This window comes from Bradysia coprophila, unplaced genomic scaffold (assembly GCF_014529535.1).
Source record: "Bradysia coprophila strain Holo2 unplaced genomic scaffold, BU_Bcop_v1 contig_232, whole genome shotgun sequence".
Classification (NCBI taxonomy): Eukaryota; Metazoa; Arthropoda; class Insecta; order Diptera; family Sciaridae; genus Bradysia; species Bradysia coprophila.
Window position 1 is genome coordinate 7,644,533 of NW_023503493.1, and position 20,744 is coordinate 7,665,276.

At 35.7% G+C, this 20,744-nt stretch overlaps 1 protein-coding gene and 1 long non-coding RNA gene across 2 annotated transcripts; one reads left to right on the forward strand and one right to left on the reverse strand.

Annotated features, from left to right (window-relative positions):
* Positions 1 to 410: 410 nt before the first annotated feature.
* Positions 411 to 2,488, reverse strand: LOC119075753. The gene is made up of 3 exons (XR_005087455.1): positions 2,390 to 2,488; positions 619 to 771; positions 411 to 562 (listed from the first exon to the last, which is right to left on the reverse strand). It is a non-coding gene; the product is annotated as an uncharacterized LOC119075753 (long non-coding RNA).
* Positions 2,489 to 14,951: 12,463 nt separating this feature from the next.
* LOC119077196 lies at positions 14,952 to 20,231 on the forward strand. Its single transcript, XM_037184376.1, has one exon. The coding sequence runs from the start codon at positions 14,952 to 14,954 to the stop codon at positions 20,229 to 20,231; it is 5,280 nt and encodes a 1,759-aa protein (XP_037040271.1).
* Positions 20,232 to 20,744: the final 513 nt, after the last annotated feature.

Sequence of the window (20,744 nt, forward strand, 5' to 3'; positions counted from 1 at the left end):
TGAAAATCTTAGATATTTTAGCATCCAATTTCCACTCTCCAGTTGGTACAAGAATATGCATACCAGTTCCCAAAGCTGCCGGTTTTACATATCGATGATCCTGCAATTTTTTTTTTGAGTTCCGGTCAATCACATTTGTAAAGAAATTTTCAGTACAAGACCTCCAGAAAAATATATTTTTGAAAATCAGATTTCTCTTCTGATTTTGGTTCTTGAAATGTATGTGACAAAAATTAGCACCCCTAATAATCGCGTAAATTCCCAAAGAAATTATTTCCCGACGTACCAAAGGTACGCAAAATAAAGTTGCATTTAGGACAATTTAGGACACTTAGTGTGATTTGTTTAAAACTGAAGGTCATGTACAGTACATCCTTTAAATCATTTCTTTTACTTTCAATGGGCAAGGTTCAAATAATGTTCCGTCTTTTAATGAGATCTCATCAAAAAATTTGAAGATAGGATGATTTTTTTTGGCTAGCTCATGACAATATTCGGCTTTCAATTTCACCATAAATTGTCGGTATTCGGTTCTGAATTTTTTGTATGCAACAACGTCTATCTGCAATATGAAATGGTTGTAACTGGTACATTTGACTCATTTCTGGGAAAAATTACAATCAACGGAGCACTGAGTACGACTCCTTTATGGAAAGTAATGTCAAGTGTCAACCATTTGGAAGTTCGATTTAACGGGCGGCATGACACATTAATTTTACAAAATTGCGGATTGCAAATTCCATTGCACCTTTCACAAATGCCTTGTGCATTCTAAAAAAAATAGAAATTACGAAAAATCTTCAAACGCTCACATTTTGGGCACAACAGTTAGAGCCTCTAACTTAGAGGCAACGATACTTCAGCATGAATTCGCTTCAGCTGTTTTTCAGCTGGTCCACACATATAAAAAGAAAACAACTTAAGCAAATTCATGCTGGAGTATCACTGCCTCTGTATCGAATGGGTAGAGATGAATCGATTCATATCTTGTGAAAAGCTATTGAAACGATACGGCAATACTTTCGCTAGCAAACAAATTCTATTAAATCAAATTAGGGTGTAAAATAAGGTTGAGAAACACTGCTTCTTCATAGGGTTTAAAGTGAACAGACTCACGAATTGTAAACAAGCAGCAAAGTAACTTTGCCAAAGTTTCACAATAGTAATTTACGGAACAAATTGAGAATTGAGGTTGGCTTTGTCACTAGATGTGAAGTTAGCGAACGAGCGAAGCGATTCGAATTTCACACGCAATTCCAATTTCTCAACGTGTTGCATGCAACGTTTTCTGCAAGCAACTGCCAAGGGGTGAAATGCAAATAAATATACGGAATAAGCGAAAAGAAAATGTATGAACGATCAAGAAGACTGCTTTGTACGCTTCAAAAATTAGTTCACTCCGATTATGTATCTCAATCCCAAAATAATAAATGTTTCTCAATAGCTGAATGGTTATAGGTGTTGCTCGAAAAGATCTGGTTTTGGTCAACGCACTTCAAGCAAAAGTGCATCAAACGACAGGTGCCAAATAGAGTACTGTTCGATATGAAAAATTTTCCCACACTTTTTTACAGTGCTTGATACACTGTCCAATTTCAGTGCTCTATTAGAGTACCACTCATGCTTGAAGTGCGTTGTTTTAGTGTTTTGGTGGAGGTTTGAAATTGGTCAGGGCAGGATTTTTATTTTCGGGTAATGGTTCAAAGGAGCAGCAAAAAGTATACATGAAAATCCATTTTGTCACTCAGTGACAAAAAGTGTTTATGAAAATCGGCCCCCGTCACTAGTGACAAAAAGCAGAATATAGAAAAACCGAATGACGTATGAAAAAGACCGCTTTACGTAACGACGTTGCAGAATAGTTATTTATACAACCGAGTGATATATGCTTTTTTAGGCACTATATTTGTAGATTGTCACTCGAGGCCGTAGGCCGACAACGTTTTTCGCAATAAAGGCAACTGAAGATCCTACTTTTCGTCACTTCTTGCGAAAAGGAGTATTGTTGGTCCAAGTGACATGTACTACATTATATTCAGACTCACCGAAAAGTCACATTCTGAACAAAAACGGACCGAACTGGGCAGTACCGGACTGGCTCGAAAAAGCCCATCGGGGGCTCCATGCAACTCAATTTAAAAAGGCCCACAAATTAAAAATTCTCATACAAAAATCCAAAAGGCCCATCGGGAATTCCCCGAATTCACCATATGGCCAGTCCGGGCCTGGAACTGGGAAACATTTTTTCGTTTTGGCTCTCTGTCTGATGAAATAGTGACGCTTTTAGTTGCCTGAATACTATTTAAAGGGAGACTTGTTACAAATCGATTCATATCGACTTAAAGTGCCAACTATTTGGTTTTTATTTATCGAACTTATGCAAAAATACCTTTAAATGTTCTGTAAATATTTGATCATTCAGCAGTGTGGATACCAGTGCAACCAAAACAATTCTATTTGCTGATAGTTCCATAGCGTTGAATTACAACTGAAACAGACAGTTTTCCAAGCAATTAGAAACGAGTCAACTCAGTGAATCGCAGTGAACGAGTGAATATTCAGCGATGTTGTGGATCGTTTTTGAGTATATAAGTCGTAACATTATAAAGTTATTATGTTTACATTTGTACAGATTCTATCAAAAGGTGAGTTACAATGTCGCAGCTCGTACTAAAGCTCTTCGAATTGGACAATAATTGATTTTTCAATTTTTAGTAGCAGTTAATTACAAAGTTCCGCTACCAATGATTGCGCAATTAGATTTTTCTGCTCTACTACCTCTGAAAATTTTTGTTTGCGCTTCCAATCGGATTCCGAGGAATCAGAGCTCCAGTCATCTCCACAGTACATTGGGACGCGATGTGAATATTCGTGTTCACCAAATACATGCATTTCCATATATCGCTTGACACTAATGTATTTGAAGCGAGCGAATATTCGCATCGCGTCCCAATATAATTACTGCCTAAATCAAACTGTTTTCCTTCAATTTTATTATTAACTAGTCGAGACCGATTAAAAACATATTATACTCGTAAAAAAGTTCTGTATCCGAGTCTGTATCATTAGAAAGGCAATTTCTATACTATCAATTTTCTGGCGAAACTCAGCGAAAAATCTATGTTTTGTAAGTGGATCTGTTTCACGATAAATGCGGATGAAAATGGACTTTAGAAAAAGCCTCACACAGTCGATTTTAATTTTTATTGGAAAATGATCAGGGCATAGCCTTCTACACAGATAAAAATATGGACCTAGATCTAAATCTTTTTAGAATTCAAATTTAATCCCCTCAGTGATTACTTGAACTTATCCCCAAATGAGTAATCCCTAGAGGAATTAAATTTTAATCTTTTAGGCCCTGACGTTTGACGCTTGTTTACAAGTTTACTCATTTTAATCTGATCTAAATGTTATTTGTAATGCAATAAAAAAAATATTCTAACCCTTCCTACTTTTACTTCAGAAAAAAAAAAATAAAAAAACGATTTTTACGGATATTGTGATATTATAGCTTTTATCTAAACGTCTGATATGCGAAGAAGCTTTTTTGTTAATCTGACGAGATTTGAACCTCCTGCACTTCAGTCTACGATCTTACCACTGCTGCAATTTGTTCTTAATCCCAACGTGGCTTATTGTGAACCGTTGTTTCAAAGAAACTAATTCCTCGTGGGATTAAAATTGGGATTAAAATTCAAATTGCCAGATGACAAGATCGTCACTTCAAACCTCAATATTTTTTCATGATTTTCATTTTTATATTCTTCTGAAGTTTTCTTACCATTTTTTATAAGTATTTAACCATTTAAATTCAAAAATGTCTGGTTTCCCGTGGTAATGGGGATAGTTCGCGGTTAAATCGTCATTCTTGCCAATTTCGATCTAGAATTTCTCTATATCTATACTATCTTTGTAATGTTTACATTGATTTAATGATTTATTGAATCTGGTAGTATCTTTACAAACCGACTTACAATTTTTATTTTGAGCCTGGTATCGTAAGACAGAATAATCCATCGGTAGTCCCATTGCAACATTTTAAGACCAAATTAGTTTTTCTCACAAAACCGTATCTTGCTCGTAAATCGTGTTCGAACTCAATTAACTTAAAAGTGTGATTTCAAGACAATCAAATTATAAACGGAAAATAATAAGCAGTAGTATCATCATTCAATCCGCAATATTATTGTTTCGACCTACTTTTAATCCCTGATGGAATTACATTTTTTCAATTTCTGGCGAAGATTAAAAATCTAATCCCGAAAAAATTACTTTTTTAAAGTAATCCCCTCGGACCTAAAAATTCTAATCCCATATTTTTGTCTGTGATACAATAAACAGCAATGACATTTAGGGTACAATCACTTTCCAATAAAAAAAAATTCAAGCTCACCGTGTACTGCACAGCTTCGCTCAAAATTACTATAATTTCAAAATCTGTAAATATTTACAACAAAAATTTTTGGACAGAAGTACATTACACTATTCTAGGTGCCGATGCAAAGTTAAACCAATTTTCCATGTTTCACGCTTATATTTTCGCTTTATTACACTCCAAACGCAACTAATTTACAAATCCCACTATAGAAAGATAGAAATATTTTATACAACTCTTATCAGTTGCTTTGCAAATATACACAGAAACTAGCGTCACATTTCCCATTTTAAGGGTATTTTTGACTGATTTTAGAAAAAAGTTTTTGTTTTTATCAAAATTTATGTGAATTGCAAAAGAGAGGAAATCACATCGACAGGACCAAAAAAAAATCTATATTGACAGAGTTTATTATATACGGCAAGGAAGCAACAAAAAAGGAAGTCAGAAGTCTAATATTTTAATAGAAACAAATAAACACACAAAAAAATGAATGAGTTTCGTTTGTTATATTTAACTTCAAATATTTATGGGAAAAGTTTCAGCAAACAGATAATAATTCTTTCTTCAAATGGCACAAAGTTTTCGGTTAGACCACAAAGTAGTTATTTATGGAACCGGATGATGTGTTATGTGACAATACAAACTTATAAAGGCATATTGTCAACAAAGTCTTACATTTCGTCACTGAGTGGCGAAATAGTTACTTATACTACGAAGTGATAAATGCTTTTTTACGCACTAGATGTTTGGATTGTCACTCGAGGCCATAGGCCGAGTGTCACAATACACATGGCACAACCATTTATCATTCCATCCAACTTTTTTCCTGAAAAAGCCAAAGAAAGTTTTACTTTTCGTCACTGAATTGAGAAAAATGTTTATTGAACACAAAATATCGGGGGCAACATCAAGGGCATATCTCTGATATCTCAGAAACTACTGAACCGATTTTAATAAACTTTGTTTCCCTGAAAGGTAGAAAAGTTTTCAATTTTTCGCCAATATCTTGCGAAATATATGGTAGTTTCTGAGATATCGGAGATATGCCCTTAAGTAATGTTGTTCTCGATATGCAGAGTCGGATCATCTACGGCGCCCTGAGCAATTAAACAATTTTGTGCGAGATTTGTACGGTTTATGTTTCAAAATTTTATCAATGTCCTACTTTCTCAGAGCCTCTCAATCTTCCACTTCCCTGCTAAGCCGGCCCTGTGTATATGTATAGCAAGTATAGTAGTGTTTCAGATGTTGAAAAAAAAACATAAAAGTTGACCAGAAATTTGGCGCCGGTTCAAATTATCATTTTATGATTTGTCACCAGTTTTTTGTAGAGCCAGTTGTAAAATACTATTATTGTCATCATCTTCCTTTCTTTTAAAAGATTTTTTTTTGTATATCCTTTCCAATGTAAGAATGGAAAAAGTTTCATTTCACAATAAGATCTATGATTCAACTAGAGTAACAGCATTCACTGAAAGAAAGGACTTTTTTGTTTGAAAAATACTTCATGATGAAGCAATGGTCAACTGATACTCTGTCGTACGATTCCTAATGATTATGATAGCGTATCTTCGTTCAGCGTTTGTTTTATTTGATTTTATTCCCAAAATTACTCCAATTTCACTTACTTTTGACCACTTCTTATAAAAGAGACCTGGATAACGATTTCTAAAAAAATTCAATATTTATTGTATCAGGCCGGGCCCATAACCTGTCGAACTTCGATTATCTGCACAACGAACAAAAATATAACACAATCTGATAAACATAACAACGATAGAATAGTGATAATACAATGAGTGGACTAGTTGATCTCCTAACTTTAGGGCATAAAGTCATCACTAAAATTGAATGCCAAAATTGTAATCAACAATAGATCCAATCATCGCAGAATAATTCGATTCAAGTTGTTCGAGCAGAATGATTATGGATTAATAAATACTGGTTCATTCGGCATGTAACAACATCTCAAGTAGAAAACTATAAAATATCCTGAAACTGAATCTGTTCGAAAACAATGATCGTTTGGCTAACAGTAACAGATGATACTCCAATGACATTCAATTGATGCAACTAGTGCTATAAACTAGTTGATCTATGAATAAACAAAAAAAAACATTTATCGATTCAATCAACAGCATGTGCTTTTCAATCAAAACATCTACCTGAAATCGGTATAAATGTTCAATCTGCCGATCCCCCTTTCGAACCAGATAAAATGGCATGCAACAGATGCAGCAAAAATATAAAATGCTAATGTTTACTCGTTTCAAGAAAAACAGATTTCTATTTAAAAGGAAGCATATTTTGCCTTAAATTTATAAAAATGCCTATACATCGAGTGGTTTTGGATTGATGCACAACGCATCAGCATTTATAATACGAAAAAATTCGTTTCATTAATATTTATTCGAGACAGCCTATTTCCGGAAGCCTGTTGATCCCTTCGGTATAAAATTGAACCAAATTCACTACGATGTTATTGCTTATGGAATGGTATGGCATTTGCATTATTTGATTTTTGAAAATAATATTCGGTCATGTGATCACATACCCGAAAATCGGAAATAAAATTCGGTAATAAAAGCAAAACGGAAATGAGTTTTTGCTTGTTGTTAGGATATGGGGTGGATCGCCGAATTATAATTATTTTTTGTTTGTTTGTGGTGTTATGGATTTTGGTGCATGCAACGATTTTTTTCACCGAAAATGAATAGTACCGCGGATGTTTAACAAAAACGTGAATTTAGAGTTTGTATCGCCTAGACTATTACATTTGTAAAGATCGACGGAAAATTTTGATGGCAAGTAGTAAAGTGACGCAAGGAACGCAAGTAATTAGGTCAGCTCCAAATGAGTTTTACGGCATCATTCATCAAAGAAGTAATGACTCATTTCTCGAATTTTCAGTGCGTAATAGTATTTTTACTCACTTAGCCCCCGAGAAATGAGTTTTGATATAGGTTGACTAGTGAAGAAAATAACCTTCATCATTGGAACTTTATATTTTAACTTTGATGGTTGCATCCCTGGGCTTCGACTCGAGCTTCAAACGCTACACTTGACAATGTAGAAAGTTCCAAACAAGTACGTAATCTACTATTTAGTCGTGATTTTCAAATCTACTACTTCATTAGTTTTAAGACACATTTAGACTATTTAGACAGTCCCTAAGAGAGGACTGGCCGATTACATAAAATTATTTTCAGGTTTTTGATTAACTTCCGGCTTTGAACGAAGTTCTTGGAGATAACAATAATTTTTCAGCGGTAAAGCATTAACAATACTTTTCGCATCAGGGACTGCTTAAGACAATCTTCCTGTGTCAATCATCGTCCATTGGCTAACCTATGCCGTAATGCGGCTCATCTAACAACTCTTAACGTTAGCATAAACAAACATACCGTTTAATGTTGCATTTGTACGATATTATCTATCTGTTGCGTGTAGTTTATTCTTCACATGTGAAGTTCATCAAACGCACACGCGCTTATTACATGCGACCGGCAAGAGAGACGAGTGTTTTCTGCGAATATATGTCCGTAAAAAACATAATGATTCGAATTCGAGTAGTGGCAATCCGATGTTATAAACATTTTTCAATTGCTAATTTTTTGTGTTTTTGTTTTTCAGAAAAAACATTGTCGCCATGCTTCAGGAAGTCTGAACTGAGTTAACTTCTTCGGCTGAATAATATTTACGATGCAAAACTTTATATAAATATTACGAGAGAGTGAGTGAGGATGAAAAGACCTGTTTCGCTTGTACTTAATTTAATCTTGTTTATTGTATTTTTATGCTGCAAACAATGCGTGTAAATATGCTGGCCGCACTTATTATTATAGATATAGTCACGTTCGTTACATCTATTCCGCACAGGGTGGTAGAATCAACTGATGTGATTGATTTTTGAAATTTATGCTGAAATATATTAAAAATTCAAAATTGGACATACCATTCCATGCATACATATATACCGTCTCTCCCACAACATTTTCCATTCAAAAATGGAAATTGTGGCTGAGAGATACTTTGTATATAGCATGATGTCTCATTTTCGTCATTATTTATGGTCCCATACGCAATTTTTGAAAGACTTTGCGGTATTAGGAATAGATCAATATTATGCTTTGTCGGTGTGTTTTTATACTATCATCGCAATGAGGTCAATTCTGTCTGTGAAATATAATTTGATACGGTGGTTGCGTTTGGTCAATAAACTCTTAGACACGGCTACTGGAGACACAATTTTCATTCAGTGGCATTGAAATGGTCGTGTTTGAATCATATATGCTACAGCTGAACAAAGTTATTGGTTTTTGATTAGACGCAGGCATCTGATCTTAAAAATGGCTGTAAGAAAATGAGGCTTTATTTGAAGAAAGGGAGAACCGAAGCGGTAAGACAGTTGAAGATTCAAAATGAACATGAACAAGAATCCCCATTGAATTGTTTGTTTTACTGAGTAAAGTCTGATGTGCTGCTGAGTAAATGTAAGATTTCGGATCCTTAGTGGGATACACATGTGTCGAACTCATCGAGCATCTATATGGATGTAGAAACGATGAAGAATTCATCCGTATCGTCAGCTATTCAAAATTAAGCGAAGAGCTCGCTCGAACGTTATTCTTTTGGAGCAAAATTTTTTGTTACGACCTATGAAGTACAAGATTTTGTGTCGTTGAACAAAAGATATCTCAGATTTAGATATTTAGAGAAAGGTTAGAGACGGCTAAATCGATCTAAAATCAATTCTAGACTGCCACGACAGAAAGTTACATTATTTATTAAGGCTCGGAATCAGGACAGGTTGATCACACCTGAGCCTAGATTACCCGAAAACTAATCTAACCGAAACCTGATTTATTATATTTGAATTGGTAATCAAATATCAGGTGTAACCAGATCAGGCTTCCGGTTAACTGAACATTTTTTATGACAATTTAAGGTAAGGTTTCAGATGTATGAGATCGATATTTTCAGGCTCAAGTCAGGACTTTCGAGCTTTAACTAATAATTGAATAATAACTGAAGATAAATATCTTTTAGGAGCAGGATTATAAATTATAAAATTAAAAAAATTAACGCAAGTTACGTTCTAAATTTAAATCATTTCTTTTCCATTATGTAAATCGACTTTCCAGCCAATCATTATATTAGATAATTATATACCAAGTTAATAGTTGACTCGTTCGATTTATTCTTGACACGATTGTAATTGTCTTCCGATATTTGGGATCGATGAAAAAAATGTGTTGATTCGATTTATTGGATGTAATAACAGTGAGCTGACACCACCGGAAACATAAGTTTCTCACTAATCATTTCTTCAACCGATAGTCGTATATAGATTTATGAATACCCCGTTTTAAATTACATTAAATGTGGAACAGGAATCATAATTTTATTATCTCAACCATATATATATTTCCCCAATAGACACCGCACGATATTAATCGTTCATAATAGATATTTATGTTCACTTATTAATGTTAAAAAACATGTCTAATATGAGTGTGTTACTTACATGTGTCATGTTTTATTAAATAGTTTTTTTTTCTCTGCTTCCATCTCTTCCCATAAAAAACCGAAACATTCAAACAGACGAAATGGAAAAGATGCCTCGTCATTTATAGTATTTCGAATATGGATGTGTGTATCCATCTAGAGGTGTGCGCCGCCGAGTTTTTAGCCGGCGGCGCGGCTGAGCCGAGTAAATGGAGACGCCGCCGCTGATACAAAAATTTCAGCCAGCCGCCGACCGCCGCCGATGCTTTTCGTCGGCTTGAAAAATTTGAATTTTAAATTTTATTAAATGTTAGAATTATCAGCTGCACAATAGATGAATAGATTTTAATGATTTAAAAAGCTATCACTCTCAAGATATTTCTGATTTTCTTAATAAGAGACTGTTTTTTACGTATACCTATCGTATCATACTATGAAATTCATAGAGTATACTTTGTTCCGAAAGGGCTCTCACTTATAGAGCTACTGTGCGATGGTCTTTCTAAAAACAATTTTTGACTACGGAAGGCAGAGGGATTCTTTTGAAAAACAGGGTACCGAAATCGTACGCATTTTCTAGTGGAATTTTGCATATGTACCTAGAAAGGACTTCGACCCTAGAAACCAAAACCACTTTCAAAAAAATTCTTCGAAGTTTGTGTGGCTAGCGGGAGATCATCAAAAAAAAAAACGAAAACTTGCACTTTTCTCACAAAAATTTCTCCAGTCACACGAGCTGTACAGGGTCGTGCGGGATGTCATTAGAAACCTCGAGAAACTTCTGTAAGAACAATGTAAGTTCTCAGTCATTTTCGGTTGAAAACTTCAGCTGTACATATTGCAGTGTGGATGAATTAAAACCCAATAAGTCTCTATTCGGCTCAATAGTACATGTGATTACCTTTCTAATGACCCCCCACATGACACTGTACGCTCGTGTAACTGGAGAATTTTTGTAAGAAAAGTTTATCTAGGGACCAAGATCTATCGATCCATATAACTGCGATAAAATACTTCCGATTTCGGCACACGGACTTTCAGAAAAATTACTCTCAATGCGTTTTGCGAATGCGAATGTGAGTCTTGGGAGGATATTCAGGTTCTACAAAAAAACAGAAAATGGAAAAAGTACATAATTCACTCGTAGTCAGTATCAGTAATCAGTAAAAAAAAAGAAAATTTAAATTTCCTATAAAATGTATCGGCGCGCTGCGGCTGAGCCGAGCCGCCGATAAAAACCTGTTATGGCTGGCCGCCGCCGGAACCACTACACTCGACTAGCCGCCGCCGAAAATTTTCGCTCGGCGCACACCTCTAATCCATACACAGCGCGATATATCATACCTAACTTTTCGAAAATTATTTAAAAATAAAAATATTAAACTGATAATCATATGCCGCAGGGCTTACTTGAAATGGTAATCATATTTTCGTTTTTGAGGTTTTAATTTTAATGAAGGGTTTTTATTTTCGTAACACTTTTATCTCTATCTCCATTTTCATTCGGCTCTTCAAATAACATGAGGTTTCTATTTTGAGGATATGTGCCAGTGATATACGTTTTAGGGTTAGACAACAATTCTATTTTCCATATTTCTACGGTTTTTTTTGATGAGCGGTGTCATTTTAGATATGTTTCACTTAATGAAAACAGAGTCGAAGGTATGGCCAAATGTCACCTAGGAGAACATCAAGATCTTGTAAATGCACTACCTTTCACAGTAGTTTGACATAAATTATGAGTGAGTTCAAGATCAACGACCGATTGACCACACCGTTTCTCTATGGGCGATTAACTATACCTTGTCCTAGATGATGGTCATGCTTTTTATCTAGCCGATTGGTCATACCTTTTCTCTAGTTTCATTGGTTTTATAGCAACATAATGTCTTCTACATTGACAATGAAACTTACTGCTGCGCGATCCAAGTAGCTCGTAAATGGATTTTCCTATGTACCGTCTATACTTACGCACTAGTGAAAGTGAAAGTCAATGAAAGTCTAGAACAGGTATGGTCGATCGGCGAATTTGTCTTAAACGCACTCACATTTTATGTCAAAATAATATGAAAATGAGTGCGTTTAAGTACGAAAATCAAATTTTTATGTCCTCCGGGCGGACAATAGACCATACATGTTTTACACTTTCATTGGTGAAAGTGGCGTTTGTAAAAATAAAGATCAGCTTATAAAATCTTCTTTCTGCAAAAGCTTCTGAAATTACGAAGGTATTTTCTAATGTGTGTAGGGAACTTAATGAACTCATTCAAAGAGAAATGAACTCAAGCCGAGAAAATGCCTCAGTTACAGAAACAAGGTTGTGATTGTAGATCATGACAGCGTAAAGGAAACACAGAAAGGTTTCCATTCATCTATTTCCTATCTTGATCGGAATAGTTATCAGTTATCATCCATCCGTAATCGAGAATATAAAATTAAGCAACGAGCTCGGTATTGTGCCTTCTTGTACCAAAATAACATGTTAAAAGTAATGAAGTAACAGAACCCGATGCGATACTTTGAACAAAAGACGTAGCAGATTTCAGTGATTATGTAGCGATATGTTTGCAATTTCTGGAAGCTTAAAATTTTAATAACACGAAATTGTGTGGATCGTTTTCTACTTTAATACGCGAGGTTGACACCGAACCAAACTTTTAATCATTAAGGTGTTCTTCTAAAACTTTGCCAAGTACAAGTCTTATCTTAAATTTAAGACTCACAAATGACGTCAAAATTTTTAATAAATAAATGTTTATTTACGGTACCACAGGTAGACAACCTATAAGCCAAATTTTATCTAATTAGTGGATGTGGTTCGTGTAAACCCAAAATAAATTTCTTCAACTGAAACAATATAACTTAAGTCGATATACCATCGGAAATGTTCTCAGTGTCATATATATTTATGAACCGCAAAAACATACAAATCCAAATTGAATTCGAAATTTTGTTGCCATTTTGCCGTTCGAAAAAAAATGTAATGTGGTTCAACTAACAATGTCATGATTGTAATCTTTGGATGATTATGTTACGATTATATGAACACACGATATATACAAAAAAAAAGTTCTTCTGTACAACCAAAGATATATGATCTGGTTCCGTGCAGATTTCGTATTTTATTAGTGAATTAAATCGACGGCTCTGTAATTTTTAATTTTTATTTTCTCGAACGTTTGCATTGTTTCGGTAATTTTATTAATTTATCTGCAAAGTTCAGACATTAATTATTTTTTGATTTATTTGGATGGCAACTCATTCCGAGTATAATTAGTTATAAATGAACTCCTTCTGTGTTAAAAATTGTTGCTTGGGTAAAAATACCTAATTAGGTTGAACGGAAGAGACGATTTATTTGAATGTTTACAGGCCCTCATAAATAAGAATAGTATCGGCTAAGACTCGCTTAGACTACACGAAAGTATGGATGGCATCGCATGACCAATCTATTTACTCTACTTTAACTCCGGATCGACATTAGGTTGTGATTCACAGAAAAATGTAGAAACTCATAGAAAATCCAGAAAATTCAAGATGATAGATCCTCCTTTGACTAGTGTGATCGAAGAGGGCAAATTACCTCCTTTCATGTTAATTAAACACGTAAGACTCACCATGCCAATAAGTCTGACTGCTGATTCAAGACATATTCAAGTCAGCATCGAAAGGAACAGACTTTGCTGGTAAAATGCGAAGCTACCACAATCACATGACTAAACGATCTGCAATATCAAGTCATTGAATGGAAGCAGAAAGTTCAAGATCTTGATAATCCAATAGTTCCACAATTCATGGGTTACATAAGGATACACGGAAAAAAAAGATTTGGAAAGAATTGTTTGCTAGAAATATATTTATAGTTGTGACAAATATATTTATATTTGTCACAAAATTTCAGGTAATTTGCTTGTCACAATTATATTTAATTATTTGTGACAAATTATTTCAAAATATATTCGTTACAAATATATAAATATTTGTAGCAAATATGTAAATATTTGTTACAAATATATTTAATTATTTATGACGAATTATTAAAAAAATATTTGTGGCAAATAATTAAATATATTTCGGACAAATATTTATATATTTGTAACGAATATAGTTAATTATTTGCTACAAATGTTTATCTAATATATTCGCCACAAATATTTATATATTCGATACCAATTTTTTACATTAAATTGGTATTGAATATTTCTTTTTTTTCCGTGTAGTTCCGAAGGGACGGTTTGACGAGAAAGCACCAAGGTGTTGTACTAAACGTATGTTTGGTCTTAATGGGAATTCCTATCGTTGATCTGGAACAACACAACTATATTAATGATAACTGTTCAGGTAATAATTAAGCTGGCATCACTGCCGAAAGTTTATTCACCACACTGTGGTCTCATTGTATTTGGTTCGGTTAGATTTACGATTATTCATTGCCAATCGATGGCTGTACAAGTGAACAAGTCAAAGTTAATACAGAACATTCATTCTCATAGAAAGTTGTTTTTATTGCAAGTCCCACAAGTTCCTATTTCCGAAGGACCCTGATCAAGTCTACATTTGGAAAGAAGTAAAACATGGTAGCAGAGCGCAAATAAATTTGGACCTGGACACGCAAAAGATAAGTGAAAATTCGATTGGACGGCTGTACGTTTTGTATTTAGTCTGAAAGCTTGTGGCTAAGGTTGTGACAAAAACGTTTTGAACATTGGAAAGAGCTTTGAGGAAACATTACCGTTTTAATTAATTGCATTTCGTTGTTCGGGCTAGTTTAAATCGGGGTCGACTCGACTAGTTGTTCAACGTGGTGTAATTGATTGCTCTAAGGAGTGAGTTTCCATTAAGGTGCGCATGATTTCTAAGCGACAACGAAGGCAACTTGTGATTGGTACTTAAGGGGGCGTTCAATTTATCTTCGATATTTCCGTATGTGGTTTGAATGCACCGTTTATGAGACGTTTTACGCTGCTGAGTTTATTAATTTGTCCACTAAGATTTTCAGCAACTTTGATAAATCTACAATTAAAATTTCGGTAAATTAATAATCGCCACTAGCAAATTAAAAATGAGTTTAACGCAACAATTAACTCAACAAAAGCAAATGAATGCACATGTTACGTATTGTAAGGAAGTAAAAGAGGATACATCAGAGAGCGCACTTCAACTGAAACTGGATTTAGTCAAACGTTTGTACGAAGAATTTGAAGAAAATCAGAAATTGATGGAGGAGGACTGCAAAGGCGATAAAGAATTATTAAAAGCGCAGTACAATGTGCGCAGCCAATTTGAAGATTCGTATTTCTATTGTCATGTGAAGCTTCAGGATATCATCAAGCTAAGATTGGATTTGGAAAGCGACAAGAGAAGCAAGCAACGAGTGCCGAATAATGGCGTACCAAGACAGCAAGAGGTTAAGTTACCAAAGATTGAATTGAATCAATTTTCTGGCAATTATGAAGATTGGCCTACATTTCATGATCTTTTCTCAAGTCTAATTCATGAAAATAAAAGCATAGCCAACGTGCAGAAATTGCACTACCTGAAAACAAATGTCTTAGGTGATGCTGAAAGGTTATTGAGATCGATCACAACTACCGAAGCAAATTATGAGGAAGCATGGAAGAAACTTAAGGACCGTTACGAGCATAAGCGTTTCATCGTGGATAGTTTATTGAAGAAGTTGTTTGAGCAACGAAAAATTTACAACGAAAATCATGTAGAAATAAAAAGCTTAATCGACACGTCATCAGAAGTTATGCAAAGCTTACGTCTACAAGGAATACCAGTCCATAATTGGGATGCGATTATTGTTCATGTCATCGTATCGAAGTTAGACACCGAGACTCACAAGCAATGGGAATTGAAACAAACGAAGAATGAAATACCAACTTTCAATCAGCTACAGGAATTTCTGGAAAGCAGATGGCAATCGTTAGAAATGATACATGGAAATCAACCGACAGGAGGGTACAACTTTAAACCGAGCAGCATGAATGAAGACAATAGAAAGAAGAATAATTGGTCAAAATTCGAAAATCAACAAAGCAATGTGGAATCCAGATGCTACGGATGCAGTGAAATGGGTCATAAGCTCTACAATTGTCCCAAGTACATCAGTTTCGGTATAACCGAACGAAAAAATGTTTTGAAGGACAACAAGTTGTGCTTCAATTGTCTCGCCAATAGACATACATCAGCTGACTGTAAGAGTTTGTCGAGGTGCAAACACTGCAAGGGTAAACATCACACAAGCATTCATATGGAAGTATCAGAGTCTAGTTCGGCTGCATCGTCCAGCAATACGCAAGCTTCAACGGATACACGGATATCGGCAATGACAGGAAGCAAAGGTTTTAGAAGTGAAGTGCTATTGGCAACAGCGATCATTTTCGTGCACACGATTTATGGTGAAAAAATACCAACAAAGGCATTAGTTGATCAAGGATCACAGAATACGCTCATCACGACGGCATTAGCTAAAAAGTTGGGTTTAATTGGACGAAAGAATTGTGTTCAGATAATTGGTGTTGGAGATATAAAAGTTCCGAGTCAAGATGAAATGGTCACATTGAAATTTTCGTCACACACCGATCCAGCATTCGAAATGGATGTGTCAACCAGCGTAATCGACAAAATATCAGGTGAATTGCCAATTATACCGGTGCATAGAGAAAATTGGCCGCATCTTGCAAATGTTAAGTTTGCTGATCCTCATTTTGATCATCCGTCTACAGTGGAGGTATTGTTAGGAATGGAAGTCTACGAACAAATAGTCCTAAAAGGAATAAAAAAGAAGGTGAATTCATCTCCAACTGCACAAAATAGTCGTCTTGGATGGTTGTTGTTTGGTGTTGTTAAATCTGCTGAGCAGTCAAGAAAAATGCGAGAAGTCAGCTCTACCTTCATGGTGAACTCAGCTGATTACACTTTGAATCAGACATTAAAATCTTTTTGGGAATTAGAAGAAATTCCAGAAATCCGAAAATTAACCATCAAAGAGCAGGAAGCTGAAGAAATATTTTTGGAAAGAGTTCATCGAAATGAAGAAGGTCGATATGTAGTGGCTTTTCCATTCGATTCAAAAAAACAATCTATGGAAATTGGTGAGTCAAGAAAAGCTGCTTTAAATGGACTTTTCCGATTGGAAGCTAGATTCGTGAACAGCGAAACATTGAGAAATCGTTACAAAAATTACATGCAAGCGCTAATCGAAGCAAAGCATATAGAATTGGTTCCGAAGGATAGAATGAACTTAGCCGACTGCGACAAGTATTATTTACCTCATCATGCCGTAATGAAAGAAGAAAGTTTAACAACGAAACTGAGAGTTGTGTTTGATGCATCACGAAAATCATCATCAGGAATTTCGCTAAATGATAAGTTGTTGGTTGGACCGAAAACACAAGAGGATTTATTTTGCATCTTGCTACGATGGAGAAAACATCCAATCGCATTTCTAGCAGACATCGAAAAAATGTATCGTCAGGTTAAAGTGGTTCCAGAACATCGAGATTTCCAGCGATTGTTGTGGAGGTTCAATGAAAGCGAAACAATAAAAGAATACAGAATTACTACTGTCATCGATGGTACCGCTTCAGCTTCATTTTTGGCAACGAGAGCTTTAGTAAAATTGGCTGAAGATAATTCAAACAAATTTCCGGACGCATCAAAAATCGTGAAAGAGGATTTCTATGTTGACAACCTAGCATCAGGAAGCGACACTGTAGAAAAAGGCAAACAGCTGCAGAATGACATCATACGTATCATGAATGATGGAAAATTTCGTCTAAGGCAATGGTACTCGAACAACAAAGAAATACTTGATAATGTTCCAGTCGAAGATCGTGATGATACAACGAAATTGGTGGAATTAGTTGGAAAATCAGTGAAAACACTTGGAGTTTATTGGAATCCATGCGATGACACATTCGAAGTTAAGGTTTCAGCGTACTCGGAAAAGAAAAACCTCACCAAAAGGGAATTGTTGTCGGACATCTCCAAATTGTTCGATCCAATAGGATGGATGGCTCCCTCTACAATCAAAGCGAAAATAATGATGCAGTCATTGTGGGCTGTAAAAGGTTTAAAATGGGACGATAAAGTGCCTGAAATCAAAATGAGAGAGTGGAGAAAGTATAGAAATCAGTTACATCATTTGGAAAATATAAAAATTCCGAGGTGGATTGGCTCTTGTGACGTCGTTCAATTGCAGTTACACGGTTTTGGAGACGCATCAACATCGGCTTACGCTTCAGTGGTATTTGCGAGAGTGGTTCAGAGTGATGGTAAAATTGTAGTTACGAATTTAAGTGCGAAAACCAAGGTGGCTCCGTTAAAGACAATTTGTACGCCTAAGCTCGAGTTGTGTGGTTCAGTGTTAGTAGCAAGGTTGATGGGAAAGATCAAAGGTTCGCTAAGGATTCCGAATGTTGAAACGTTTACTTATTCTGATAACCAGACCGTGCTAGCTTGGATAAAGTCTCATCCTAACCATTACAATGTTTTTGTAGCAAACCGAGTTACGGAAGTTCAATCTCTAACTAATATCGATAAATGGTTTTTTGTATCGACAGATGAGAACCCAGCTGATTGTGCGTCAAGGGGGATTATGCCTTCTGAATTGGTCAATCACAAGTTATGGTGCAAAGGACCACAATGGCTATCGAAACCGCAAGAACAATGGCCTTCATACGAGAAAGTCTACGAAACCGACTTAGAAAAGCGAAACATATCGGCGTTTACTCACCTGACAGTCGATGTGCAAGAAAAGGAATATTTGGTCGAGGTGCTCAAAAAACATTCAACATTGGCACGCTTGTTATGGAACACGGCATACGTTACGAAGTTTTGCTCTTCAACGAAAGCAAAAACAAAAAATGAAATAGAAAAACCAAATGCTCAGGACCTACGAACTGCACTGAAGAAATGGATATTATACGTTCAAGCAATGGCGTTCAAAGACGAAATCGAGAGAATCAAATGCGGTGATGAATTGTTGGCACGCAGCAAATTGATAAAGTTGCGTCCATTCGTTGATCAAAGTGGATATTTGAGAGTTGGTGGTCGAATCAGCAAGTCAGAGCTACCATTTGAGAAAAAACATCCAATCATCATGCCTAAGAACAATTATTTTACAAAATTACTGGTTCAACAAGCGCATACATGTACACTTCACGGTGGTCCAACGATCATGAATGCACACTTGGCGAAATATTGGATTTTCAGTCGTTCATCCGAAATCAAAAAAGTCATTGGAACGTGCCTCGTTTGCTTTCCACATCGGAGTAAGCCAGCAGAGCAAATAATGGCTGATCTACCAGTCAATAGAGTTATTCAACACCGTGCATTTCTACATTCCGGCGTCGATTTTGCTGGACCGATCATAACAAAAACATTCACGGGCAGAACGAGAGGAAGATATGCAAATCCAACGCAGAAAAGTTACATTGCAATATTCGTTTGCCTAGCTACGAAAGCCCTTCATGTCGATTTGGTATCGAGTTTATCAGCTGCTGCATTTATTGCATGTTTCAAACGATTTGTGGCGAGAAGAGGCAAATGCAGTGATCTATACAGCGATAATGGAAAAAATTTTGTATCAGCAAGTAGGGAAATGCGTCAACAATTCATCGAATTAATGAAGAATCCTGAATTACAAAGTTTCTTGGCACACGATGGAACAACGCATCATTTCAATCCCCCACTTAGTCCATCATTTGGAGGGCTCTGGGAAGCGGGAGTAAAAAGCATCAAGTACCATCTCAAAAGGCTCATTGGAAACAACATGTTTACGTATGAAGAAATGACGACCTTGCTATACCAAATTGAAGCGTGTTTAAACAGCAGACCGTTGTGTCCAGTCAGTGAAGACATTAACGATGTATCGTATCTCACGCCTGGTCATTTTCTCATTGGTGAAGCACCGACCACGGTCCCTGAAGTCAGTTTGCTGGAAGAGAATATAAACAGACTGTCGAGATGGAAACTGGTCCAACGTGTGTATCAAGAATTCTGGAAGGTATGGCACAGCGAATATTTGTCACGGTTGCAACAACGTCCAAAATGGTTAAAAGCGCAAGAGAACATCAAAGAAGGTCAATTGGTCTTATTGCGTGAAGAAAGTAAAATACCAGCAAAATGGCCAGTGGCAAGAATTTTGAAAGTTTATCCAGGAGATGATGACAATGTGAGGGTGGTTAAATTGGAAAAGCACGCGGCAAGTATAGATCCTCCGATTCCTAAAGATTTTTCGAAGTATGTTGCTAAGCTGAAGACGCACAAGTCGATTTTGAAACGTAACATTTCTAAGATATCAGTTTTGCCTATCGAAGAAAATCGTATTTAGAGTAAAGGTCAATTTTCAAACGTTCATTTTTATTCATTTAAATTCTAATTACAAAGTGGCGGTGCGATGTTTCAAGTAAATTTTCATTTGACGGTAGAGGTGAATTAACTTGTTCGAAATTTTGGATTTTCAATTTTGGTTCGTTTGTGGATGTTGTTTGAAGTTCAGAATCAAATTACTTTAAGAATTTATTGTCAACTAGCGTGAGATGAATTTGAAAATTGCTGACGTAGTTTTAAGATTATTATAACGATTTGGCAAGGTTTAATGGCTCCCCGTTTGGGATACCTTCTCCTGCCTTACAGAAAAGATGCCTTAGCACAATTTTGAATTAAAATTTTGTGAGAATGAAACTGTTTTTGGGTAACGTAAAATTTTCTTCAACTTTTAATTAATTTTGAAGCACGAATGCTTCAAGGGTGGGAATATGTTCAGGTAATAATTAAGCTGGCATCACTGCCGAAAGTTTATTCACCACACTGTGGTCTCATTGTATTTGGTTCGGTTAGATTT